General features: G+C 46.7%; 1 protein-coding gene across 5 annotated transcripts in view; it reads right to left on the bottom strand.

The window, feature by feature from the left end:
- The window catches only part of Rdl (Resistant to dieldrin), a 252,567-nt gene that overhangs the window by 23,675 nt on the left and 200,926 nt on the right, over window positions 1-27,966 (bottom strand). For 2 of the 5 annotated variants that reach the window (XM_075878453.1, XM_075878445.1), the window contains exons 6-9: window positions 16,121-16,258; window positions 6,976-7,433; window positions 2,678-2,755; window positions 1,203-1,316 (exon numbers count right to left, since the gene is read on the bottom strand). In XM_075878453.1, coding sequence (XP_075734568.1) covers window positions 1,203-1,316; window positions 2,678-2,755; window positions 6,976-7,433; window positions 16,121-16,258 — 788 coding nt within the window. Of the gene's footprint in view, window positions 1-1,202; window positions 1,317-2,677; window positions 2,756-6,975; window positions 7,434-11,946; window positions 12,408-16,120; window positions 16,259-27,966 lie in introns of all 5 variants that reach the window. The other 3 variants (XM_075878448.1, XM_075878442.1, XM_075878459.1) reach the window with 2 other exon arrangements.

Consider the following 27,966-nt stretch of genomic DNA (forward strand, 5'->3'; position numbering starts at 1 on the left):
TTGAAGGTATATTAAGAAAAAACACTCAAAATATACACACATGATACATATGCCTGTAGGCCCGAATAAAACTGAAGCTGGTAGTGCGGAGAAACGTAAGTGCCGGGTGACACCAACTGTTTAAGCAAAAAATAAATACAGCTTTCGTTGTATTTTGTGTCTTTTTCAGTTGTTTTCAGGTACGCAATGCGATCATTCGAGAGAAAGCCAACGAGACCGCGTTTTCGGAAAGCTAGCGCCATCGTGGCACTCAGTCTTCGTTTTTGTCAGAGTTCTCGATAGAACACACATGGCTTATACTCAGCGTGGCATGTTTCCCAAGCGTTTACGTCTTCTCGTGTTAGCCTGTGTTTTTTTCTTTTGTTGTTTAACGCTCTCTGTGGGGCAGTACGCTTCTTTATAATTCATAGGTTTTCTAAATTTTGAAAAAAAGATAGTTTGAAAACACGCCTAAAAAAAGATCAGCTTGTCATTCGAGAAGAAAATACACTTTGTGCATGATAGGACCCGTTCATAGCGAACCACTGAACCGCAAGTACGTAGAAAATGTGCGCATTTTATGTTAAATGATCTAGTAGTTGGAAAACCGTCAACGACAGAAACGACGTGAAGTTTACCACGCACGAGCACTAAGCCGTTCAGCCTCTTTCGTCTAGAGAGAAAGTGGTACCATTGAAATCAGCATAATCTTCTTCAGGGACACCATTCTGTCACTGAAGCACGCTTGACGTTATGCAAGTCCGAAAACTATAAACGATCAGCATTCGGAAATCTCAAGACCTAATTCATGGAGAGGAACGGCTGGATGTCTTGGTCTAAAGCTAACAGAATGACAAAAAAGTTAGGAACTCAGAATGTAGCTTTAGTACTGCCATGTTCTGGAAAATTTGTGCAGGACAAGAGTCTCCAGTTTAGGTCGTGCTTGCATAACTGGCTTTCAGAATAGTGCAAGCACTAATGTATACGCACAATAACGAATATATTAGAAGCTCCATACGCTTCTGCCGAGCATTACTATACTGCATTCCGACACTATGCAGGACAATGTTTCGGCTGAAACCGAGAGGTTTCCTAACTGTTGAGCGTGCTTAAAACAGATGAACTGGAAGTGGCCAAATTCGTAGACGTTTCACGACCAGAGAACACACACGAAACGTAAAAACAGATAATAGCAGATAGTAGATGATGTGGGCTAGCCTTACCATAGGTATCCCTGGTGGAGGAGCCTGTTGTTGAGTTTGTGAGGCGACCGCAGCGGGGCAGACCTGACATGAACCCTGGAGACCAGGGCAACATTGGTCTGCGCCTCTGCGACCCTGAAAGGCAAGAACAAAGAAACGTTTGTATATATTCGAGCATCAAAAAACAAAAAAAAGACGAAAATTGCGCTCGGCGGCCACCACATAACGGAACCAGGTGAACACGTGGTGATAGCTGAGCCGCTATGGTCTTGTACGGCTAAGCGCGAGGACATGAGCCTAAACCCCGGCCATGGCGGCTGCCCCCTCATAGTGATGAAATGGCAAGAACACCTGTGTACTCCGACTCAGGGGCACTTTGAAGAAACATGAATGGTTAAAGTTATTCCGGGATTCTTCTCTACGGTGTGACTAAAAAATAAAATTGTGATTTTGGGTGCGCAAATACACGTAAGCTAGTTATCAAAATGCCAAAGTATGGCCTTTTTAAGGAACGCTTGACATGTTCACATGGTTTTGAATTCGCGCGCGCAACGGCGTTTCAATTGGATATCACCCCGCACTGTCGGGTAGTCATGTGCCGGAGTACTTGACAACGGCATTCTTACTGGACACACTGGCGAATGCTGATAATCACGCATCAGTTACTCGAAGTGGTGTGCAATTGTAAGTATGGCTCACCTACAAGAGGCAAAAAGTCATTTGTACAAAAAGTGCAGAAAAAAAGGAGAGTGAGAAGCTTGAAGCCAAAATGCGACAGAAGCTCTAAAAGCACGTAGCCGCCAAAGCAAAGCAAGTCTTTGACGCAGCGATCAGAGCAATAAATGTAATGCGACGTTCCAACAACAATGAGAATATCAAAGGCTTCAATCTTCAGACGCATATTTCACGGTTTCACCCGTCGTTTGCAATTACGTGCACGAATTAACAACGATGACGTGTGTCATCATACGCTAGTCACTGCAAACCTGCATGTAGCGTAGGAACATGCGCATCAAGATAGGCGTGGGTAGCCTGCCAAGACGCAGAGAAGATTAAGTTGTGGAATTACACGTCCTAGACAGCCAGGCGACCTTCCATAAACAGCAGCATTATGCAACCACAATATTTTGCGTTATGGCGACAATTATGAAAAAACATCGGCTGCCGATTGTATGTATTGCCTAAGTTTAAAACATCCTACTATTTTTTCCAAAATCAGGAAGCTACAGCTTTGTTTTAGTGCTTTAGGAGGTATTTTTAAATTCCTGAAATAAATTTCATGAGTATCAATTTTACATGGAGTAGACTGTAATCTCTAGCTGTTGGCTCATTTTGAAGGTGTACAAAAAGCCTTTTAGTGCATGACCTGTCCATACAACCTTGATTCAGACACGCACGAACGAAGGGAACTAATAATATACTTGTCCCGGTGAGAGAAGTTCGGCGCGTCGGTCGCGATGGAACCGCCGGCATCATTGTTTACATCGTCGACTCACCATGGTAAATCCGGTTGGTGGTGCTTCCCTCGGTTGTCCTTGGGATGCCACCGCAGCAGGACAAACTTGACAGGAACCCTGGGAAACCGGGGGTGGCACCCACAAGAATCGAAACTGGGGCTCCACCACTCCGGCCCCGAGCCGCTTCACGCGCAACTCCGCAACGCCGTCGCGTCAGAGCCTCTCTTCGACTTTTACTTGTGATTTTTTTCTTTTCAAACATCAATCTATCCGTCGCTCAGAAAGCATGTTACACCTCTATAATGGTGCACTGTTCGAATGCCGTTCTCCAATCCAACGACAAGAAACCAACTCGGCGGTCTACAAGCGCGCGAAGTACAGGTGTAGTAAATGGTATAGCGTACTCCGGTGGTTTTGGGTTAAGTAACCGTACGTTATGTCAGGTGAAACACAACCTACCCGGGCTTGTTACAGCATTGACTCTGATTTCTAGTGCACTTCCGCTTTCTGTAGGCCCAAATAAGGAGCTCACTACGATAGAGATGTGCATGTGCTTTCACGTTTGACGTACTTAAGAATAGTTGCTTCAATATGAACTTGCGGAGCGTAGTAGAGCTACAACATACCCCGTACCGTTGTGATCTGGTGTTGAAGTATTGCCAAAGCACTTAGTATCTTCGGTTTTCACCATCAACAGCCATAGTGACTTATCGAATCACTTCTCATAATGCTTTGGTAGTGCTAGCTACATCGTTATTACGTGTAGTAACCACAAATATTTCTTGCATAATTCAGTACATTGTGGATTGCTGATTAGAACTGCACTGTTGAGGTTTACTACAAAAAAAAGAAAAGAATTTCATAGATTTCTTGAAAGTATTCCAAAAGTGAAGAATATGGATACTTTAAATACAAATATCACAATTTATTTGGGCGTTTTAAACTGAGGGTATCAACTGATAAACAAATGGCAGTTGAGGAAAGTTTAGTGAACCCATTTTTGATAACGAGCACACACTGAGATACCGGAGTTTTCAACCAAAAATAAAAAAAATAAATCTAGGGTAACCAACTGACAAAGCAAAGGGAAACGCTGCATTAGCTCGTGTTCTACGTTTCATCGCTCTTTGTGCGACGCTTGGGAACTAATAGTCTCTTACAAGAAAAAAAAAATCTTCATTTGCTTGACACTGCGCGTATCTTTTCTCCTCGTACTGACAGATCTCCGCCATAATGTACCCAACTTGACTCTTTGAGAACAAAACACGAAAGCGCAATTTAAACTTGCTCCTGTACCCCTTCAGTGAGGTTTCTCGGCGTCCGACAAGCCAAAGGAACAAAGAAAAGACCGGTTTAACTAGATTCTGAAGTTTTAAATCACGTGAACGTATACATAACCAGCGGTCCATGACGGGCGCCAGCTCCAAAGGCCATCCCAGTGTAGCACGCCATACATGTTATGTCGTTGCCTTTGCATCGGCAGCGCCTTGTGTATATCGATCACGCAGTTAGGCAGCAAGATGGTTCGTTTTCGTGTTGCGCAAGAGGCCATTTTTTGACACGTATACAAAGCAAAAGCCAAATGCGAAATCCAACAGTAGTTCTGCTGTTTCCGGTCGCTGCTGTCGATGTGACACACCAATGGCAGAGATAGGCGCAGAAAGTGAGTCGCTGTGCCATGGACTGGGGTTCGGCATTGTGCGCCATCGAAAGAAAAAAAAAAGTATAAGGCGAGCATGAAGGAATCAGAAGCGCTGTCTCGGCATTCACGGTGCCCACGAAGTTGGACAAAAAACAAAGAAATAAAAAAAAAGAGTAAGCAGATTGTGTGACAGCGTGATCGAGAGAGGCAGTGAGCGTGGCGGTGCAGAGGTTAGCGTGAGCTACATCGGAGACCGGCAATGCGTCAGCGTTCAAAGCAGTGAGAGAAGTAGAAGATGAAAGAAATGAATAAATAAAAAGAGGAAGATAGACAACGCTACAGAAGAAAGAAGGGACGTAATAAAAGAGCTAGAAGTTGATGAAGCCTAGCCGTACACACGTTCATCCGCGAAACATATGCGCTAGGTGAAGGTCCGCAATAACGCTGAGTCAGGAAGACGTCGGGGAGATAAAAGGCTCATTTTACGAGGCAATAAGAAGCCAAGCTGGAGGCAGGAAAAGATACGCGGAGGAGACCGTACCAGAACGAATTAAAAGAGTACGGCACCAGAACTTGGAGATAAATGGCGTTAGAATTTATCCTCAGAGCCCTTCAGTCACTGCTCTTTTTTTTTCTTAAGGCACCACGTTTTTCAACGAATTGTGTAAAAATAAATGGCTGGGAACGGCTCTGTGTTGACTGCTTGCATATACGTGACATTGCCAAGGACTTATGTAATCACTATCATTACACCTTCACAAAACTTTTAATTGCTTGTTCTTTGGTCGCTTGTTCTGGCTGTCTTTTTTCGGGTTTGAGAAGTTATTGAAAGATGTTTTTATGACAAACAAGTGCGCCCATAAATTATGTTATTTCTGCTCCTACATGGAGCCTCACCGAGTGATTCGGCAATCGGAGAACGGGCAGGCCTAGCGCTGAACTGGAAAACAACATGCGCCTAAAAATTCACGATATCATTATACACAACACACGTGAGGAAAAGAGGTAAATAGATTAACAAAGACGAGCAAGTGAAAGAGAATAGATGAGAAAGAAAAGATATTGCCCGCTCCTGCAAAGACGTCCCTTTTCGCGCACAAAAGCACCGGGAGAAGTCACCGTGCATGTTGTATACGTTTAATTCTTACCGTGGCCAGGGTGCCTCTAGTGAAGCGAGTGTACCGAATCACGAGCGATTTCTCATTAAAAAGGAGGGTTTGGTGAACTGCCAAAAATAAAGAATGCCACATGCTTGCAGTGAAGTGAAACAAATCAGAGAAAGAAAGAGAGAGAGAAACGTCGTTGCTTGAAGTGAGTCAGCTCCCTTCTATACTCTGTTTCACAAAACATATGGCACTGCAGTGGATGCCAGAGCGGTACTAAGTTCGAAAAGCACTTTGACTTGGGCGAGTTGGTACATGATTGTAAGTGAGCCCTCGTCTCTGTTCCATGTGTCTCCATTTGTCCTCGTCTAAATTGCGCTGAAGCCTATCCAATTAGGTACTAAGTTGTTACCACGAAGACGCATACATCGCTGCACCAATTATGCCCCAATTCCATCATTGTGCAGCACTATAGCATAACGGTTAAGTTTATTTGCCTCTTAACGATAGCGCAGACGTTGTAGCTGGCATTAGTAAATCAGGAGCAGTATCACGCAAACGCACTGCAAGGCCCGTTATTTGATAATGTTACATCTGACTTCGTATTTTTGCAATTCGGTACAGTGTAACTGCAAATAGTTGTAACATTTACGATAATGGGGCATCAATGCAAATCGACATCTGATTCCACCAATCGCAAATGCAGCCGCAAGCGTTAACGCATTTACACGCATTGTGACGCGCATCACAGCGCCGTCTGGTGGCTTCAACTCCAGTGTGATGTATTTGCTAGACGCAGTTTGCGAAAAAACGATGTTTGTGAGGCAGTGCTAGCTCGGAACGCAACATGTAATCGTGAACGTGACAAATGTACACAGTTCAGGTAAGTGACAAGTGGTAGTTCTACGCTGTCACATTTTTTTTTTCTGTCAGAAGCGGTGAGCTCATGTGGCGCAGTAAAAGTACGCCGACTTTGTAGTGACAGACGTCGATGAAGTGAAGTAGAGAGACGAAATGTGAAAGTGCTCAGTACACTGATCCCACAAAAATTGACGCAGGAGAAAAATTAGACGTTACGTAGAGAACAAAACACTACATACTAGAATGGCAAAATTCAAGCGTGAAAAGCCTAATAATCATCTGATACTTTAAACTTTTTCTAAAGAAGTAATGAGGGCATGTGAACATGATCTATGTCAATTCGCCTTGTTTTTATTATAACCATATAGTATAGACTTGTGACAAAATAAAAAAAGTTACGCAGGCAAGGTAGGAGGAAATGAGGTTGACAAAAAAATAGTGATGCCGAAAAGTTTCTTTCACAAACGATAAACGGTACTGCACTGCTAGCGGTTAATCCCAATATCATAATCCTGAAAGAAGTTTATTTTTTACTACACCAAGCCAATAGTGAAACGCAAACTGACTCACTTCATGACAAATACTCGCCAAAGAGAGGCGATAAAATGGGAGAGCAGTCACCAAAGCATAAAATATATACACAAAACACACAAAAAATAAAAACGACACAAGAGTGACAAGGCACAAAATAGAACGAGACCGTAAAGAGAAGAAGAAGAGTGTCCACTTACGACCGTCTTGACAATGGATACTTCAGGACTGGCTAGCAAGGGCTCAGAGCTTGGCTCGTTGGAAGAAGCAGCGGCGCACCTCTGCCTGTGTTGCTCTGCAAGTTTTGCCAGCTGCTGACAGCGGGTTTTCCTCATGGTGATTCTCTTGCCGAGATATCCTACCGTGGCGTACTCCAGGAGCGCGGTAAACACCATTACGAAACATGTGCCCAGGTAGACGTCGATACTCTTGACGTAGGATATTTTGGGCAGCGCTGCGTTGGTACTGGACATGAGTGTGGTCATTGTGAGCACGGTGGTGACGCCGAGCGCGACGCGAGCTGGACTAGCGTTACGGTGGAGCCAAAAGGAGACCCAGGAAATAACCACGATCAATCCGGCCGGGATGTAGATCTGGATCAGGTAGTAGCCCATGGAGCGGGCGAACCGTATTTCACATACCAGGCGGGAGTAGTTTCCTGAATCGGGGAAGGAGAAGGGGGAGGAGACACACGCCACAGGAGAGCGCGTTTTAAGTCGCGCGACTCCCGGGCAACGCTACAGGCGGCGGTGCAGCACAGCTGGCTCGCTCGAATCGCGCGTTCACTCGGATGGCGTGCCTCGTGAACTCTGTCGGCCGTGGGCCTTGAATATGGGTCCTTCATCAATGTCAATCAATGAGCTACAATGACCCTTCGTTTACCAACATACATTTGATATTTCGTCGTCCATTTCCGGAAAACCAAGATCTCTAACAAGATTCTCGCCATAACTGAGTTTCACTAGCCACGCGAAGTCTTATAAATAAAGTCGTGTGTACATTATATATATTAATGTACTTGCGTGCGCTTTATGATTTGCTCGAAATTTATCATTGTCTTTAAACAAATAAACTCAAGAAATGGCGGTTTCATGGGAGTACACATACTTCCAATCTAGTTCGTTCTTTACCCACCGAAGCTGATGCCATACCTTTAAAGGAAGACTTCGAAGTTCAGATGCTGAAACACGATACTTAAGCTGCTTTCCTCCGATGATGAAAAATGTCCAGTGAGTAATAGTGGTTTCAACGTTACTGATGACAGACAAAGTTCACAGGGCGCGGCGATCACACCACTCGTGTATCCTTTTGCTCGTTAGCGCATTCTTTGCGGTGCCTGCTCGCAGTACAAAGTGAAAGAAACGCAGCACGCAGCATGTGATACGGCTTTCCACGGACGATGCCGCAGTGTCTCCTCGTTAGCACGCCCCCCTGTCGGAGGTAGCGACAACCTTTCGCTGTCACTACCATCTCGGCAGCAGAAAGAGACGGCGACCAAGAGGTGGTACTTGGCTTTGCCCTTGAACATGAGTGAGAGTTGGCGTGTGCTCCCGTCTCTTCTACTACTGCGGTGAACAAAGGCGGGAGAATTACTTCTGTCATCGAATTGGTGAGTCACAGAGAAATGAAGGGAGGAGACAACCTGTGCTCTGTATAGAGCAGTGAGGACTGGGGTCTGGGGTCTGGGTCAAGTGCTTCGAGTGCGTGTGCTTGTACTCTGAGGCGAGAGTTGATTTTGTGGATCGGCAAGTGCGAAGCATTTGTGGAAGAAACCCTGCTATGCCATTTTGTCGCCTAAACACAGCAGAACGAATGAAGGCCGAAAAAGTGTCTGTTTGCTGAGTGCCCGCTTCTTTCCCGTTCATGTCAAGTGTATTGTTTTATGTCAGGGCAATACACTACTGTTTTTTTATATCGCAAGCTAATACATCCGCTATACATCTACATTTGGGGTAAAGGTGTAGGTCAGATAAGATAACAAATGCTATCGTAACATCTTATGTATGTAGGTGGAAGGTAGAAAGAGAGTCACAAGGGTCCTTGTTGCCTGGAGCCAAGTGCTATATGCTACCTTTCATGAGGCACAAGCCATTTCAGTGTGGAGCCAGAGGTCTCATATTAAAGTATTACTACACTAACTTCATGCGCCACTAAGATGAATTTGTCATACACGTATTTGGAAACGTTAGCGGAACATTCAATCCAAGTCTACATAGAAATCAACAATTTACTTTCAGCTAGTGGCATTGCGAGGTTTGAAGTTGTGGTGACCATATCCTCAATTTCCACAAAGCCCAAGTTCACTATAAATGTTAACAGCATAAAGCACGCATTTTTATGGCTCTTATTCTAAGACATTAAATAGCCCTGTCAAGGCAGTGCATCGTATAGCGACTAGTTTTCTCGCTGTAAAGCGTTTCAAATGGACGTATTCCGAGTCTGCGAATACCAGTAAAAGAGAACACGAAGGAAGCTGGTGCATGACACCGGTAAAACATTTCAGAGTTTCGGAACGCCTCTTCAGGAATGCAATCGGAAACTGAATCGGAATGACAGCAAATACGAGAGCTGAGTAGCCGGCTCACGAAGTCAGATCTGAGAAGAGTGGAGACTGGATCTACCCCAAGCTGGTCAACGTTAATCGTAAAACATGCGTTATTTTGCATATTAGTACGACAGAAAAGTCATAGTTATTTGTGGGCATGACATGCAGCACTTACGCCTCCTACGTAGTATCATGTGCAAACACAACAGCCCGAGCAAAGGAATGGTTTTGTCTCAAGGGATAACTGGTCGAAGACCTATTGGGATTGAGGTGTTTATTTACGACTCAGCAGTTCAATAAATACTGTGATGAATGATGTCGTGGCGATATACCCACATAAGGAAAGGTGCAGGTCAAGTTACGTTATATGAAGAAGTCTGGTCCCCTTTAGCTAAAAGAATCGCCTTCTGGCACCATCTATCACGAGTATAATTGAGCTATAGTGCCCGTCGCGTTCATACATTACCTTTTATTGCAGGTAGCACATGGAGTCCCAGAAAGTAAAACGTAAGAAGAAAACCATGCAAAAGGTTTGACACCAAGCTTAGCTAGCATAAGAAATGTACCCACAAACCTTGTTCCTGTTGAGCCATTTAGGTTGCTGCCGAAGGAAGGAAGCTGCCGTGCTAGGAAGGCAAGAGTGAATCAGAAAGACAGCAGTATCACTAGGTAACGCTACAAACACTGCTTCAACATTGCAAAGCTGCATGAGGAGTAGCAATGGTGGATAGAGTGAAAGAGAGAGGTGTGAATGCTGAAAGACTGACAGAGAAAGAAAGAGAAGATAATGAAAAAAAATGAAGACGAACCAGAGGAACAGTGAGATGGTAGAGACGTGTCCAAAGCAAGTGAGGGGGCAGACCAAAGGAAAATTATAGGCGCTCTGTACTTACTGCCATCTTGGGAATCGGGAGTTCCGGACTGACCATCACCGGCTCCGGCTCAGGCTCCGAAGTGGGTGGTAGTGCATTCCGGGAGGCATGCTCCTGTGCCAGCTTGGCCAACTGTTGCTTGGCCGTCTTCTTCATGGTGATTCTCTTGCCAAGATATCCTACCGTGGCGTATTCCAGGAGGGCCGCAAACACCATCACGAAGCACGTTCCCAGGTAGACGTCAATGCTCTTGACATACGATATTTTGGGCAGAGCAGCGTTCGTGCTGGACATTAGCGTTGTCATGGTGAGCACAGTGGTGACGCCTAAGGCCACGCGGGCCGGGCTAGCGTTACGGTGGAGCCAAAAGGAGACCCAAGACGTTACGACGATAAGTCCAGCAGGGATGTACATCTGGATCAGGTAATAGCCCATGGAACGCACGAAGCGTATCTCACAAACCAAGCGGGAGTAGTTCCCTAGGGAGGTGGAGAAAGAGGCGGCCATCGGTAAGCCATGTCTGTTTGCCAGTGCCAAGGCGTGGCTGAGGATGTCCATGTGAATCACCACCCACACGACAGCAGCTCCAGGTTGCTAGTACATTTTTTAGTGTATGTGAGGGCCTTTTCTTTCAGGGAAGTTCTACTGTGTTATATACACATGGTGAGAAACTATTCAAAGCAGTGCGCTGGTCTCAGAGTGGTCTGCTTGAAAAGAGCACAGAGACAGACAGGTAGAAGTTTTGTATGTATACCCTAGAAAAATGCAAGCAATTTCGTTCCCATAGATAAAAACGGAACAAGCCATATTGTGTAATCTCTATAGGCAACAGAGATTTCACCATGACACTCTGTAAAATGACGACGAAATCAAAAGCTTTCGCAATAGTTCAAGCATTCCGAAGCTTACGGACATGGTCTTCATGAAGCAAGCATGAATACGAGTTCGTGCCGCCATAGCAGACTACAAGCAAAAGCTGTGAAGTCTAGACTCATGCATGACAACGTGCCTGAGATCATTGCTGGTGCTGTAGGCAGATAACTGTGCGGATGCGACATGACACGCGGCGGGTGGAATTGATTCCTTCGGCTCAATCGACTTAGTGACGGCAGGCGTTTTTGACAACCGCGGCTCGCTCCAACTCGCTCATACCGCTGCGTAAATTTTCGCACTCGCCTTGTCATATTTGTTGCGGCTAGATGAAACCAACGATCCAGAATGCGGCAGAGGACGTATCGCGCACCAGTAAAACACGATTGTTGAAGATGCTGACGCACAAACATTCAACACCTATACGTTGTCATCGAGACATTCACGACTTACTGCGTTCGCAGGAACCTTCCAGCATAGTACCACGTGGTGGTGGGGGAGACCGTTCTTCTAGAAGTGTACAAAATGATCGTCCCGAGGGCGTGAGCTCACTTACCTTCAAATTACCTTGATTGTTGCCACCAGAAAAGAGTCGTAAGCCTGGTGGTTTCCGACCGAGGTACTCTCGAAAGGACTTGAGACGAGGCCCAAGCCGAGGACTTACAACAACGACATGGCACGAACAACACCAACAGAGCGGTGCACAGGTGAACACGCAGGGTGTTAGAAAAAATAAGTGAAGAAAAAGACAAAGATAAAAAAAGAAGGAAACAAAGAATCCTGCTTAGTTAGAAACTTAGCAGCGACATCAGAACGTCTTTGCAGGTGTGGGCGAGGAGAAAATGTTTGAAAAAGGGAGTTTGGGCAGTGCAGCGTGTACTTACGACCGTCTTGACTATCGGCACTTCAGGACTGGCTAGCAAGGGCTCTGAGCCGGCTTCACCGGCCGAAGCGGCGTTAGCTCGCTTCTGTCTGTGCTCTTCGGCCAGCTTAGCCAGCTGTTGGCAGCGGGCTTTCCTCATGGCGATTCTCTTGCCAAGATATCCTACCGCGGCGTACTCCAGGAGCGAGGCAAACACCATTACGAAACAAGTCCCCAGGTAGATGTCGATACTCTTCACGTACGAGATTTTAGGCAGTGCTGCGTTGGTACTGGACATGAGTGTGGTCATGGTGAGCACTGTGGTCACGCCCAGGGAGACGCGAGCTGGTGTAGCGTTACGGTGGAGCCAAAAGGAGACCCACGAAATAACCACGATCAAACTGGCGGGGATGTAGATCTGGATCAGGTAATAACCCATGGAACGGACGAACCGTATTTCGCAAACCAGCCGGGAGTAGTTTCCTACAACGACAGCGGAAGAGGAAGGACAAGGGCGGATGTGAGAGGGGGAATGGGGGAAGGGGAAACCATGTTTTACTGGTCGTCGCATGCACAGCGCGAAGGCGCACCCGCGCCGCATGTCCCAAGAAACCTACGCGAAAGCTGCCGACTGCAGCAGCGGTGGCGACACTGTCCCCTCCCCTCGCATTTCTCTGTGACGTCTTCTTGCCTTCTTTTTGCTCTTAGTTTCCGATTGAGCCGAAAGAATCGCATTGGCTTCTCTCAAACAACGCTTTTGGGCAAAGGTTGAGCCATCAGGCACTCCGCTATAAGGCCCCGACATGGGCCCACATACACACATCACACACACACACGCATAAAGCCTTTCAATGTCGCCGCTCGAAGCTGTGCTCTCGTCCAACAGCTGAGGCGCGTGCCGTGCTAACTCGGCACAGCCAATCAAACCTCCGATCACCACAAGCTAGAGAAGAAAGAAGGTCGCACTCTTTCATGAGCCGGTAGCTTTCAGCCAAAAAGCAAGCTTTCGGCATGGCCTGACTGGTACAGACTGTCAGCTCGCTTATACGGAGTTACCACTACAAGCGATCTAAAACTGCAGGTTGACGATGTTGGGTGGTAAAGGCGAGAAATCTCACCAGAATGGGCAAGCTGTGACGTATAGGAGTGAATGGAAAGCGCGCAGTGGGTGCTGTGCATTAGCTAACGAACTGCATGTAGTGGCATCTACGCCTGCTGGTAGACGGGAGCATGCAGCTGGTGATCAGTACAATGCCATGTTGCGAGGCAGCAACTACACGACCCTCCCAGCACTGTGCGAAACTTGGAGCGCGGTGGTGGGCAGGGAGCTTATTAGCCAAAGTGTTCGTGCTGGGTGAGCGCGTAGATGCTCGTCTGTCTACATTAATGAACATGGGCAAATTGTGTAACAGAGACAGTGAACACAACACTCTACAGCGATTCAAGTTCTTCATGGCTCTTAGGGAATATAAAACGCAGCAAAATACAAAGAAAGATGTGACTACTACTGGAACGCAGTCCTTGAAACTTTGCCAGTTCGCGAAAATGCGGAGTGGGAGAATTGTTACACCAAAGATGGTCGCGCAATGTTCTCAGCGCTATACATTATCCTTGCCAAGCTCATTGCTCAAAATGAAGGCTAATGCTGTGACGTGGTGTTAATAAGAAACATGTAAAAACTATGTCATGGCTTCGGTTATTTTTTCATCGTACACGTGGAAACGGGTTCGGCGATATGAGGCTTACGGCTTTAATCTTGGAGTAACACTTGCAATCAGACTGAGTGGAAATAACAGGGCCGCGACATACGAAGCCGGTAGTAGCGTTATTATTTGGCATTCTGATTATGGGGCATTGCGGACTCCCTTTGTTATGTTTCTTCTTTCTCTCTGACAGAAACTGATTGTAAACTGATACACCCTGACGAGCAACGACGTCGATCTCTTTTTGATCGTACAGTAGTCACCATTCTTGCACCCCTCCCCTTCCTTTTTTAAGGAAAGAATGCATGATTTGTTTCATTATGGAGAGCACCAGGTTATCAAAAGGACTGGAGCGTACGCCTTGAGCTATTACTACGAGTTTGGGGCACATATACTTAAGAATGATGGCTGCTATTATATTCTGAAGATACAATATCAAAGTAGGCTACCATTAGTAGTCGTTGGATTGCGTGCTCGACGCGTACACCTCAAAAATTACCCAAAAACTTTTCACACTGAAAGCAATTGCTGACCCCAATATAAATGATGATACGTCGATGTATTACTATTGTTCCAAAAAATTAGGGTTCTTGTAAGAAGTAGACAAATTACTTGAGTAGAAAGAACTGCGTTCAGGCAGGAATCACTGCTTTCAGTACCAGGAAACACAATTCAGCGGACCTGATTTTCATGCAGGTATATAAATACTGTGCGTATAAACAAAACCTTAGGCAGTAAATGCACAAACTAATGTGCAATGGTTTGTGAAGCGCTTACCCTGTAGAAGGTGCAACAACGCCAACAATGCTGTTCTATTCGAGTAAACACAAACGATTACAAAATGTGCGTTTTCTGGTATCGTTTCTTAAAGAGTTGAAACAAAGAAAAAAAACGATCATAAATTCCCAGATGATCAGTGCCAAAAAAAGCGGTAGCCTTAGTTTACCCTGGTGTTTATTATATACGGTAACAGGGTGTTATATTTCTAACAACTACTTCTACAGTATACAAAAAGACTAGAAAGCGCCAATGTATGGCACATTTGGTGGACCCCAAGTCGAGCCAGTGCTTTCTTTGCGGTTCGCAGAACATTGTTCGAAGCAATTTTCGCATAGCTTTGCCTGCACATCACCTCAAAGTTTGTAACGTTGTTCCTTCAGGATTCTGATAACTTAAACTCATCAAAACACGTAGTCAACCTAAATCAGATCGACGTTAATTGAGGCAAAGTGCAAGGCACCGAGCGAAAATTCTGCTCCATGGTGCAAGGATATAAGTGGTGCTTTATCGCATAATATAAAACGAGCCTTTCGAACCGTTCATTTGGCCGGTTTGAGTGGATCGCTGCCACAAGGGAAGTTCAAGCGTCGATAAAGTTAGGATTTCCCGCGAACGCGTGCGCTAATTTCAACGCACGACACTTACGCATTCAAAGTTCTCCGGCGTGTAATTGCAGACTCGCGCATTATGAGCTATAGCGACAGGTTCGAAGCGTATTTCGACGCTCTAAACATCCAATCCTGCCACCGCTTGCTCAATTCTGCTATGACTAGTTTGTTGACCCGCCTGCGGAACAGTTTACTGTATCGATCAACCGTTACATTTCCAGCCCTTGTTAAAGCTAATCAAGAAACGCCCAGCGACAGACTATGCAAGAGCGGAACAGCCAAGACAACACGAGTTAAACTACGGTGCTAAATTGCGGACCACGAGGAGCGACGAGCCCAATACTGGTCACTACTGACCGGAAGAGTTCACGCTGCTCGCACGCGCATTGTGCTACGAAACGGGGAAGAGAAGTCACGCTCAGCTAAGTTCGAACCATAGCGCCGATCGATTGATTGGCTGGAGAACTGGTCAGGCACAGTTGCCTAGCCGGCGGGCACTGATTTGCGTTCGAAGTTTCCACTCCACTGGGGCGCGATAGCGCGTCGAGAACGAACGCCATATATCGCCTGAGGCGGCCCCTCGGAGGCGGCGGGTCACGGCGGGTCACGCGGGTTCACCGGCTTTCTGTGCGGGAAATAACAGGGCTCATCAGGTGTAGTCTTCGAGGGGCAACGTCGTGCCCTCTATGCACTTCACTATCCCTAAACGGGAATCTGCCTGGACAAATGAGTTTGCCAATCGATTCATCGTTCAGGGCACCGCCAAGGACCGGAAGGAAGCGCTGGCTCTGTGGGTGCTGCTAATGCCCAGCGGCTGCAGCCGTCCACCAATACCCACCCTCGTTTCCTTCCAGAGAAAAAAAAAGTGAAGGGGAAGAAACGCTTAAAGCGAGAGTCCATGTCGGGAGTCGATAGATGAAGATTCACGAAAGCCAGGAAGAAACAAGGGTGGTGAATTTCGTCGCTCTTCGGTTTTGTTTGCACGTTTTCTTTTTTTTTGTGGCGTTACTCTGCTGTCAGACGTGAACGCTTGGGGATACGGGAAAGTGAGGGCGGTTATTTCAGTGAGTGTTCAGCGCATAGCCAGCCTGCGATTGGCACTTGCCTGTCGTTAGGGCAACCTCTTTGGCTTTTTGGACGTGACCGAGGACTTTGAACTGCGGCAACTCAACCTCCTTGGCGATACGGACGGACGTGTCGCCGTCCGACCACCGGTAGCGGATGTCTTTCATGGTGTAACCAACTGCGAGGAAAAGGAAAAAAAAACATTAACGAGTCCATACAGATACAAGACCCTCCACATTATTAACTCTTTCTTCAACCAGTTAAGGAATGCCCACTAGTTTCCAAAAACATCATCATTCCTCTCTTACGATCACTACTATAGCAGGCAAGCTGCTGAAAATGCAGATTTTTTGCAGGCTCCTCATTTTTCGCCATAGTATCAGTTTTGGTAAAAAATAAGCAAATGATTGATTATATAACACGTTTCTAGAACACACTGGTATACTTCAAAATTACTTTAAAATCTTTTTACACTGATTTCATACATGTATTTTGATATGAACGTGTCGGGCTATATGTAGCTTCACGTGTGAACTCATTCTGGGCCCCCATGACTACAGTTTGCCAATTTTAGTGCTGATATATGACAGGGCATTCTGCAGTGTTAGTTAAAGCCCATAAGATGTATAAGCGGCTGCATTTTATGCGAACTTCAGTGTTACGGGACTGGACGGATTTTTTATCTTGCCATGTGAACTGACTCACTGTAGGTGCTCAGGTGCTATTTTATGTATTTCTTTTTCTTTTCGTTCCCATGACTTCAGGGTATTCTATCACCTGTGAAAGGGAGTAGCCAGCGCTGTAAAAATGCTTTAACGTCTCCTAAGATCTTCCAATAGAGAAAACGTAGGTTCAATTTTCGACAAAAACGTGGCCAGCATAACACGTAACTAGAAGTCCCGTAAATATTTATTTACTTGAAACTCTCCTTTCCTCGCATTCTCCGCAAGCTACCTCGCATCTTATAACGTTCCTGACGACATTTTCACTTCTAACTTGGTGTTTGCACTTGAAGATTGACGTGCCACTCAAGCAGATTATTTTCGTAGTTACGTGCCGACCTTGCAAGTTAACCACGCCCACGTTCCATCTTCGTCGTTCATAAAAGGTTTGAAAGAGAGATAGAGCGAGAGAAAGAGAGACCACACGAATGGACGAGTTTGCTTTGGCGCGACATTTTCAAGGTATAAAAAAACAAACAAACGTATTGCAACAAGCATCTCACCTTAAATCGCGTATATATCTCGGCCGAGCCTTATTCGGGGTACTGTTCCTCTCTATACATATTGCGCATGCAGGACAGGCGCGGACTATATAAATTGCACGACAGTGACCGGAGGCGCTGCCGGTGACGCCTCCTTTTGTGCAAGGAGAGACGAGGTTGTGGGGGAAAAACTGAAAGAAAGAGAGCCCAAAAAGTGAGGTGCCACGGGAGAACCGCGCCGGTCATTCTGACCAACTGTGGCCACGCGCCACGCCTCACAACTGTCTCCCCTTTCCTTTTCGGGCCATATTCGTCGTCCCCAATCAGCGCGCCAGCCAGAGGCTTCTTTGCATTCATGGTGAAGCATCAAGACCCTGTAGCCAATTCAGAGCAGGGAACCGCGTAGACTCCGTCCCTTCGGGCGATGTGACACGAAAAAGCTAACTACAACAAAACACCGTGCCCCCGCCGCCCTTGTTGGGAGAGTAGGGAGGAATGAAACACTCTGGCACAGGAGCGCGCGCGGACGATCAGTCAAGGGGGCTGTGCCACCGCACAAGAAGCTGCGTGAAACCGCCACCGCCACCGCTGTCATCGCTATGCGGCGAGTTTGCTCAGCGTGGCCGCGTCCCACCGCAATATTTGCACCGGGGCAAAACATGATTTGATATTTTCGGGCTCCCACAGACTTCCATATATATATATATATATATATATATATATATATATATATATATATATATATATATATATATATATATATATATATATATATATATATATATACACACATTTTATGGCTCGTTCGTTTTTCGCGGTGCTCGCGCCAGCGGCACACACTAGGGAGACTCTCTGGAAGATCGAACGACCTCCTCACCCTCCTCCTTGCTACCACATCTTGTATTCTTCGTAGAAAGCTTTATGCTTTCATGTCGGTCGGGTCTATGCATCTTTTTTTTTTCACTTCTTTTCGCGAAGGTTTTTGACAACGTGGCCTCGATTGCGTCGAAAACACTCGCTCCATCGCACTCGCCTCATCGCTGCTGTATTCTGGTTCTTTGCAAGACAATGTATTCTTTGATTTTCTGAGTTGCACCTTTTCGTGGTCAGGTCTTTCATACCTCTCTCCTGCCTCCATCCTCCTTTCTTCTTCCCTCCCTCCTTTCTTCTTCCTTTCTTCTTTCCTTCTTTCCTTCCTATCTTCCTTCCTTATTTTTTTCTTTCTTTCTTTCTTTCTTTCTTTCTTTCTTCCTTTCTTTTTTTTATCAAGGAGTAAATTATGCAAAGCACATACATAAGCTGAATCTCCTCGCTTTCTACGAAGGAAAGAAATCACCTCTCCTTTCTCCGAAAATTCACTTCCTCCCCTCCTACGCGTTTGTTTTTGCTACAAGCATGATTGATTTATTCCGCTTAGCGAAAGCGTAATGAATTTTTTTGTGCAAACCAAATTAAGAAACAAGTTGAAATACTCGTTTCTTTGTTAGACAAAGACGCTAATACAGGAAAACATACACACTCGTCAGGTTCTGCGATTACCGGTATACATAAAAATGAGCAAGAGGCACCTTGAAAAATTCGCTCCCCCCCCCCCCCCCCGAGAAAACCTAATCTTTTTCACGAGCACTTTTTCTACTTCGCGTGGCGTGTTGACATAAAGGTCGTTCCCAAATTTACCTTACAAAGTGCCTAAAACATTGCTCAACAAGGAGGAGAGGTAATATTTACTCACAATCGAAATCATAGTGTTATACATGCTGATGGGGTTATTTACCAGACAACCCCAAGAAAAGATAAATAAAAAGAAGGCTACGTTTTATGCAAAGCTGTTAACTTGTGCAGCAGTAGTTATCTGTCGTGAAGATTCTTGTATACTCGAGTGAAAGGTATACCTATGTATTTGCATCTTGCGGTATTCAATTTGCTCTCTCTTGTATGTTCAAGCGTAGTTACATGCAGTATCATGAATGCAGTTGTTATTAGGAAGTTTTCTAATAGGGTCCGCAAACCTCTGCGACCTTAAGAGCTTTGTGAGTGTAAGCGTTGGCGTACGCAGAAGCAAGGAGTCTTCAAACAGGTTTTCATGCTTACCACTCGAGCCTTGCTCAAGGTGACGTTTTCTTCAAAAGCTGTGTGTGTTGTTTTTGGTGAGCTGAAAGATTAATTCGTTGCACCTATGAACCGTCCAGTGAATAGCCGTAAATTTGTGTAAAAAATACTGTTGTTTGAATCAATCTAGACACACGTAATGAAGCCAACTACCTTAAAACAACGGCCTCTTCGATACAATTGCCTCGCCGCAGTGGTCTAGTGGCTAAGGTACTCGACTGCTGACCCGCAGGCCGCGGGATCAAATCCCGGCTGCGGCGGCTGCATTTCCGATTGAGGCGGAAATGTTGTAGGCCCGTGTGCCCAGATTTGGGTGCACGTTAAAGAACCCCAAGTGGTCTAAATTTCCGGAGCCCTCCAATACGGTGTCTCTCATACACATATGGTGATTTTGGGACGTTAAACCCCACAAATCAATCAATATTCGATACAATTAGCAATCAAACGCTGCATTTCTGTTCACCAAGCAACTTTGACTGAAACTCGGCGTCAGAAAATGTGAGACGACCCCCCCCTTTTCCTGCTTTTATTACACCGAAAGCTGTTATCAGATCAAGACATGGGCCATGTGTGGCGCCGTATAGTTGTCCCCAACCGCCACCGGTGTCTGTAACCACTATCGCAAGAAATAAGAAATGTCATTAGGTTAAAAACACAAAGAACACAATGGGATTCAGACACGGGACCACTGCGTGCCAGCCCAGAATTTTACCACTGAGCCACTCCGGCGCTTGGAACTAATTTCTAAACTGGCCTAAGGCAGGCTTGATGTCGGGAAAGAAGTCGCGTTAATACGAGTTATAAAACGGTTTAGAACATCAAACGAATAACCAGGCATCACACAATGCTAATCGCGCAACAAGTGGTTCTTTCAATACTGCAACTCATTATGATGATGATGATGACCTGATATGAATGGCGCTCACCCACAAAGGGAGATAGGCCACAAACCTGGCGGAGAGACGCGTAAGTATTGACAATAAAAGCAATCTTAAAAGCCATTATAAAAGCTTGTTCCTATTCCTATTAACTGTGGCGCGCACCCACTTCACGTATAATTCTTCATTGTGGTCAGCCACTGCATAAAATATGCCTTTAATTTCTATCAAGTTTGTAGCGGATACCGCGCTTCTCCACGGAATAATGAAGGGTAGCATATTGTCACGGGGTCGTGACGTAGACGAAGAGAGAAGACACGATGCTAAGATTAAACTGTTTATTCGGCCGAACCTGTGGCCAGGAAACTCAACGTCAGATCACAGCAACACATGGGCGCTTATAGCGATGAACAGAGCGTCGGTCGGCCATCAACTGACAAGCAGCGAAGCGTCGCGGAATTTATGCAGGTCATTGAATATTCTAGCGTTATCGCTAGCGGCCTCGTAGATTCCAGAATAATCTGTAACTACCGCGAAGTAGGCGTGACCTCAACTGAATGATCTACTACAATCTCGAACCTTCTTGAACATAGCAGGCGTGGTTCGCGCTGAGAATTACCTACAAAGTGACGGGGCCATAACGAAACTTGAGGAAGGAACGTGGCAACATGAATGCTGGCCTACTACACCAAAAATCACAGCATATATCCACAGAGTGAATGATGATGAGTGGGGCGAATCGTCAGTCAGTTCATCTTTGCTTGCGTCCATCCGTCCTTCTGTCTGTCTGTGGTCCATTTGTACGTCTGTCCGTCTGTCCGTCTGTCCGTCCGTCCGTCCGTCCGTCCGTCTGTCTGTCTGTCTGTCTGTCCGTCCCTCCGTCCGTCCGTTCGTCCGTCCGTCCGTCTATCCATCCATCCATCCATCCATCCATCCATCCATCCATCCATCCATCCATCCATCCATCCATCCATCCATCCATCCATCCATCCGTCCGTCCGTCCGTCCATCTACTGAACACTAGAAATACCGACATCTCGCCTCTTTTCATCTTATACAAGTACCGCCATCCAGTGGACAATCCAAGGACTAAACTAGAGGTGGCTACCTACTGCTACTACTAGTACCAATACATCATCAGGGACGTCCGACGCATAGGTTAAAGAACTTCACCCATAAAATTGTGATTGTATGTAATGTAGTGGGTACCCGGAAAGGGTGCTTGTAGCAGTTACCCAAAGAATATTTAGAAAAGGCTCTGAAAGGTCGCTTTTCTAGCTTTCGCTGTGACTCTGCTGCACGTTCCGCGAAGGCCTGACATTTTTTTCCCGATGCATTCATTTGCATCATATTTCTTTGCAAAATGTGAGGCTCTGAAACAACTCACTCGGGGAGGGTGCATGTTCGGCTATAATGAGATGTCCAAGCGAAGGTCGCTGTGTCCTGCCTCCGCGTTCCCCCATGCAATCTGCCACGTGCCTGCATACGAACGCAATTCCACGCACGACTATGCGTCTTACCAGTAAAAGAAACAAAAAACGATCGTATCGCTTGCGTGTTTTGGCATTTATTTTCACGCACACACGCTTCGTATTCGTCTTTCGCGAAAGAGGCGAATCCAATGAGCGTGTTACACGCCTATAGCGTGCGTGCACGCTTTCTAGCGAGTATCTAATCAGCGCAGCCTGAAGCGTCATTCTTGGAGGACGTGCATGCAATCTTGCCCCGCTACTCGGATACCGAGGCCCGCCGTATTATCTCGTAATTACGTAAGCGTACGCCCATTTGTCCTCCTATTTTTTTTTTCTCTTAGGCTCCTCGCTGTTTTCATTACACAGCGTAGGCGGGAGCAGGAAACTCCTGATGCCGTGTTTCGAACGCCGTAATGAAAAGGAGGATTAATTTTAGAAATGTTCATTTATGGAGGCCGGGATATCATTAGTATGTGAGCGCTTTTGTTAAGCTAGAGCGCGCTTTGATCATGAATAGTGCAGCAAGGAACGTCTCGTACCGTAAGCACGTTTCTTTTCTTTTTCTGAAGACATGTACGCGCGTCACGTTTAAATAAAAATATCTGGCATTCTGAGCCTCGAAACCATGATCTGGTTATGAGGAACGCCGTATATTGGTGAGCTCCGGAACTTTCGACCATCATCTGTTCTTTAGAATTCTTTGACATAAGATAGGACTCGCGCCTTTACCATTTCGCCTCCATCGAAATGCGACGGGCGCGGTCGGCATCAAAGCTGCTACTTTCGGGTCTACCGCCGATCACCGTATAACCCTTATAGATAATTCACACCGAAGGCGGTGCGGCAAAGCGGCCAAGCGGGCTTTTCGGAACGGCTCGGCGGCGAGAGCGCGGACCTGTTCAGACTGCATGCCTCTTTCGGCTGGCCGCGCGGCAGAAGAGATGGGCATCTCAGGCTTTTGCGCACGTGTCGGTATGGCGTGGCAATGCTTCTCCCAAACGTACACCAGCGCCACCCCCCCCCCCCCCGCCTTCGCTGCGTGCCATTCTGATTGGCCGCGACAAAGTGGCGAACCTCGGCGCAAGCGGCGAAAAATTGCTCCGAGAGCGATCGTCCTTGCCGCTTGGTTTTTCTCCCGCTTTCGCGGCCTGGAGAGGAGGTTTTCGCCGCTTTCCGCGTTACCGCCTCGCCGCTTCGGCCGCCCCGCCTCGGTGTGAACGAGCCCCTACTCCGCTGCGGCATACACGTGTCGTATGTCTACGCGCGCACCTGCGTAACGCGTAAAACGCGAGTTTCTTTTTTCGAAAAATATACGTTGAAAGAGCGTTTCTGTGCGCGACCGCAGTCGTGTCTTGCCTTGCATTCATTGCTAGGAGGTCTCTCACTGAAGCTCGTGTACACACTTTTCCTGATTAATCGTGAAAATTGACCACGAGAAGAACTGATCTGTAGCACTTTAGGGGACCGAGATGTCGAATGCCGTGACCGTATGTTGTCGTCCTCACTTGGCGCATCACAGGCGGAACCTCGTATAGCATCTTTAGCAGCACGCTCTCACTTCTAAAGGAAGTGTGCTTTCTCTTGTTCTTCGAGCAGCTTGAGGATGTTATTAAGTGCGGAGCACGTGAAGTAATACCACGCATAAATGTTTTAAAAAAGGAAAAAAACAAGCGAGAAGTTCAAAAAAATCACGATGAAAATTAGAAAAAAGTAGAAATACGCAAAAACAGAAAAAAACCGTAAAATACAAAATGAAGTAGAAAGAGAACAAAAAGAACACTGAAGTGAAACAAAGAAGGTGGTCTGGCGCCGCACTTCCTTCGAGCTTGGCGGCAGATGTCAGAAGCTGATTGATTGATCGATATGTGGGGTTTAACGTCCCAAAGCCACCATATGATTATGAGAGACGCCGTAGTGGAGGGCTCCGGAAATTTCGACCACCCGGGGTTCTTTAACGTGCACCCAAATCTGAGCACACGGGCCTACAGCATTTTCGCCTTCATAGGAAATGCTGCCGCCACATCCGGGTTTCGATCCCGCGCCCTGCAGGTCAGCAGCCGAGTACCTTAGCCACTAGACCACCGAGGCGGGGCGAAAAGTAATTTGTAGTGGCAGTGCTCGGTGTGCGTCACTTTCACGCCTTGGCTTCAGACGCTCCGTGGCGGCGAAAACACGCGCATTGCGGTAGTGCTCTTTTTTCAAATACAAAAATGTGGTAAAGTTACCGAGCAGTGCCGTCTCTTGGCGAAGTTCTCGCCACCGTGGAACGCCTGAAACGAACGCTAAGAAGTTGCGCACACAGAATACTGCCACTACACGTGACGTATTTTGTTCACGCTACCATCGCTCAGTGCTTCGGCGACGACTCCAAAAGTGACATCTTGCTTTTTTTTTTTTTCGCGCTTTTCGCTGCGTGCGCAGTTGAAGGGAGCGAAAGTCCAGGCTGGCGGGTAAACAAAATAAAAAATGCGCTTGCGCAGTGCGCGCCATCCAGCTTCTTTGGTAGCCGTGAGAAGGTGCCACGTTGCTATTCGCCACGCGCTCCCGTGGTCTCCTAAATTTTGATCGCCCCTGTACATTGACAATATACGAGCGTGGGTACTACGCAAAGCGGCCGATGCACTCGGCTTTTAAAGCGCGAGACAGACGTGCGATTTTCTCTGCGATTCGGCGTGCGGTGCGACGATGGGACTGCCGGAGTGGTGACGTTTCGTGACGTTTCGTGACGTGTCATCGCGTCGCTTGAAGTGCCTTTGAAAAAAGGAAACATGAAGAGATAAGTGCTGTTCCGGTACTGCCTCTCTCGATGAGGGCACCTCCACGGTTTAGCGCAGGGAATGGGGGAATTGGAAAAATAGAGACAGAAGAGAGGAGGTAAAAGAAGAGTAGTGAAAGGCAATGCGTCGCACCGCCGCATAGCCCGTGCGGCGAGCATCAAACCGGCCAGATATTTTCGTCGTAGCATCGCACCTCCGCATGGCAGCAGCCAATCACAACGCGAGCAGGCGAGGGATGTCACGCCGCTAGTGGTGCCATCTCCCTGTAGCCACTCCCATCACCCATGATCCAGGCCAGTTCAAGCGTTTCTATGGAGTGGTGCGAGCATTGCTTTGCTGGCATCGCCGACTGTGGTGGCGTGACAAACATCTAGTACATTTCCCTGGTGACGTGAGATCATTCCGGATTGAATAAAGGGATGTTTGAAGTGTGCCAGTTCTGCACGACAACGCCAGTTTTGAAACCGTTAGCGAGACCGGCGATTGCGAGCAGCGATACAAGGTCATTCCGCAGGTAAACACGGCTACCGGCGTTTCTGCGCTGGCTCGCTTCGCTTCCACCCTTGCTCTTCACATCGATGGTATCGAGAAAGTAATAGCTTATGCAAACGCATTACAACCGAGTGCAAAACGTAATAGTGTTGTCGAAAACAAGCGCTCGATGACGAGCTCGCGTGTGAACGGCGTAGGCGACTACCGGCGCTCGCCATGCTAGGCATACCTGTCGGAGTCGTGAATAATCAGCTGTTACCGCTGTTGCGACGTGCTTGTCATTCACGATGACGTTTTAAGTGTGAATACACTTTATAAGCGACCCCAAACCATCCACCGCCGTCGGCGGCGTCCGCAGTCTTCTCTCTATCTTTAAAAGAAAGAGGACTTGGCGGGCCGCAGCGCGACGCTCTACCGAATAAGCCACGGACGCGACGCTGATATCGGTGTCAGTAACGCGCCTTATACCCCCTCCCCCTTCGCTCGCTACTCCGCTCTCCTCGCTCGCTGCAGCTGCGCGCGCACCCCTCTCTCTCGCGCGCCCGCCTTCTCTCTCAGTCTCTCGTCGAGAGCGGGTCGTGAGGGTGAGTAAAGTTAAAATCCGTTGGCATTCGCCAGTGAGTTAACGTAAACTCCCCCGTGTGATCAAATTGCAATTCCCAGGAACAATTACACCATAAAGGCACCATAGTGTGATTAATAAATATATAAGTGCGAATTAATAAATACCCCTCATAGCATCACGCCGTGTATTCGCACTTAACCATGTTCACCCTCGGGGAAATGCTTGGGAGTTTTTTTATTCATTATTTTTTACGGAACGAAGTGTGGCTGTACAGAGCTGTTTGTTTTGAACTTCATTACGAGGGTACAAAGTCGGTCGACCGCGCATGCCGAGGCGCCGCATGTGGGTGGAGCCAGCCGCGGATAGCTCCTTCGCCTCCGTGTGTCCCGAAACGTCGCATGCGGCAAGCCGCATCGCACGTAAAATCGCACTTTTGTCTCGCGCTTAAGTGTGAAGCTTTATGTTCGAAACCTAGTGCCACCGATAAAGTTTCTTTTGTTTGATACACTTATTTCCTCAAAATGTAACCCTTACGGGACGGAAAAAAATGGACCGACGGCCAAATTTTCGTTGAGTCGGCGTGGAAGTGTCCCCGTAATTGAGATCTGCGCCAAATTAAAACGAATAGTTCTAACCGGCATTCGGGAGATAATTTACGTGCATTAGGCGATGGAAATTTATTTCTTTCATATCAAATTTTGCCTTCTACATCAGCACGACCAGTGACCACGGCTATGTTTATGTGCATTTTTAGAGGCTTCATGACCTGAGATTTAAAAAGATATCAGGTTCCTGAGTCTTAAATACTACATCGCTAGGACTGTTATTGAGCCAAGTCATTTTACTTCGCCTAGTTAGAATGCTTGAATGTTTTCATTATTGTGCTTAAACCTTGTTAAAAAGCATCAATATGAACCGTATACATTGCACCATAACAAATCTGGTGATTGTTACTTAAGAACAGCTGTTCCCAGAGTGGCGATTTCGTGCGTCAAGGCTGAAAAACCAGTGCCCGAGGCCCCTTCAGTCAACAATTTTTCGTCAATTCATATCCAGTTGAAAACTAGTTCTGTCAATGTAGCTGTTTACTTCTTTTTCTATTCGAAGGAGGATGAAAATAAAATGCGAGAAACGCCTCGTGTGTAGGCCGGATTACGACTTCGCAATGGCACCACTTACACGTCCAAGAACAGTGAGAGCACTCTGTTCCTCTTCTTTAAAATACAACCTCGATAGTGTTTAGCTCACTTCTGTTTAAGTGCTTCCCCTGCAGCCGATTCGTATTTTGCAATAAACCTAACTTAAAAGACAGTAATAAAGTAGCCCGCGTCCTCTGAAAAGCTCACAAATAGCGAATGGCGTTCTAAAGCTGAAGTTATCCTGGGTTTCTCTAGTGACGAAACAGATTAGCAATGATGCACTCTTCCGGTAGTCTTCCCTCTCAGTGATATGAACCGGTCGGTACCTGTTGAAATGTACGCTCAGAGCTGTGGAGTGTCAACACATTGGAGATTTAACCTTCCCTATAGCATTCAAACATCTCGCGAAAACCAAATAGACCAGAGAGAGAGAAAGAGAGAGAGGAAGTAAAAAAAAAATTCCGCACAAGCTACAAGGACTTACGAGTGCTAGTCGTAAAAGCTCCGACGTCTGGAACTTCAAAGCGGGTGCTTTCGCTGCTATAACAAAAAGCAAAAGCAAAAGGAGAATAAAAGAAATAAACGCAAGCAAGAACTCACGTGGGGTACGTCGCAATAGTGCGGTGCTTTTATTACGACAAGCTTTTAGTCTCGCCTTAAGAGATTCGATCGTGAAAGAAGCTAAATATAAAACGAGCCCGAAGCGATGTGTAGGCGTCGTGGCAGTCGTTATTTACCACCCATGCAGTCGCAGGCAGTCTCTATAAAAGTGCTATAAGCGTCTCAAGAGAGGCGGCCGCCTGCGAAGGGTTAACGGTTTCGCCGAGTTTTCTACAATACACGTACATTCACAACTAAGGGACTGACGCCTCGAGAAAAAAACAAAATGAAAGCAGAACGCACTGTCGTGCCTCCTTTTTTTTTTCAGAAAATACGAGAAACACACACACACACACACATGGACGCAGGCACCCCCCCCCCCCCCACACACAAACACACAAATGAACACACACACACACAAACACACACACACACAAACGCACATGCGCACCTAATACAAAACAAAAGAAAAAAAAACACAGACACATCCCGGCACTGACAGCGAAAATCATGGCGCATAGAAATGGGAGCGAGAAAGAAAACGCCTAAGCAGGATAATCGTTGAGAAAAGGAGCAGCAGCAGCAGTCGCGCGCTAAATCCACGAGCGCGGCGATGACGGTGGCTTCTTTGCAAGACTCAACAGCATAAC

This window comes from Rhipicephalus microplus, chromosome 2, assembly GCF_043290135.1.
Source record: "Rhipicephalus microplus isolate Deutch F79 chromosome 2, USDA_Rmic, whole genome shotgun sequence".
NCBI lineage: Eukaryota > Metazoa > Arthropoda > Arachnida > Ixodida > Ixodidae > Rhipicephalus > Rhipicephalus microplus.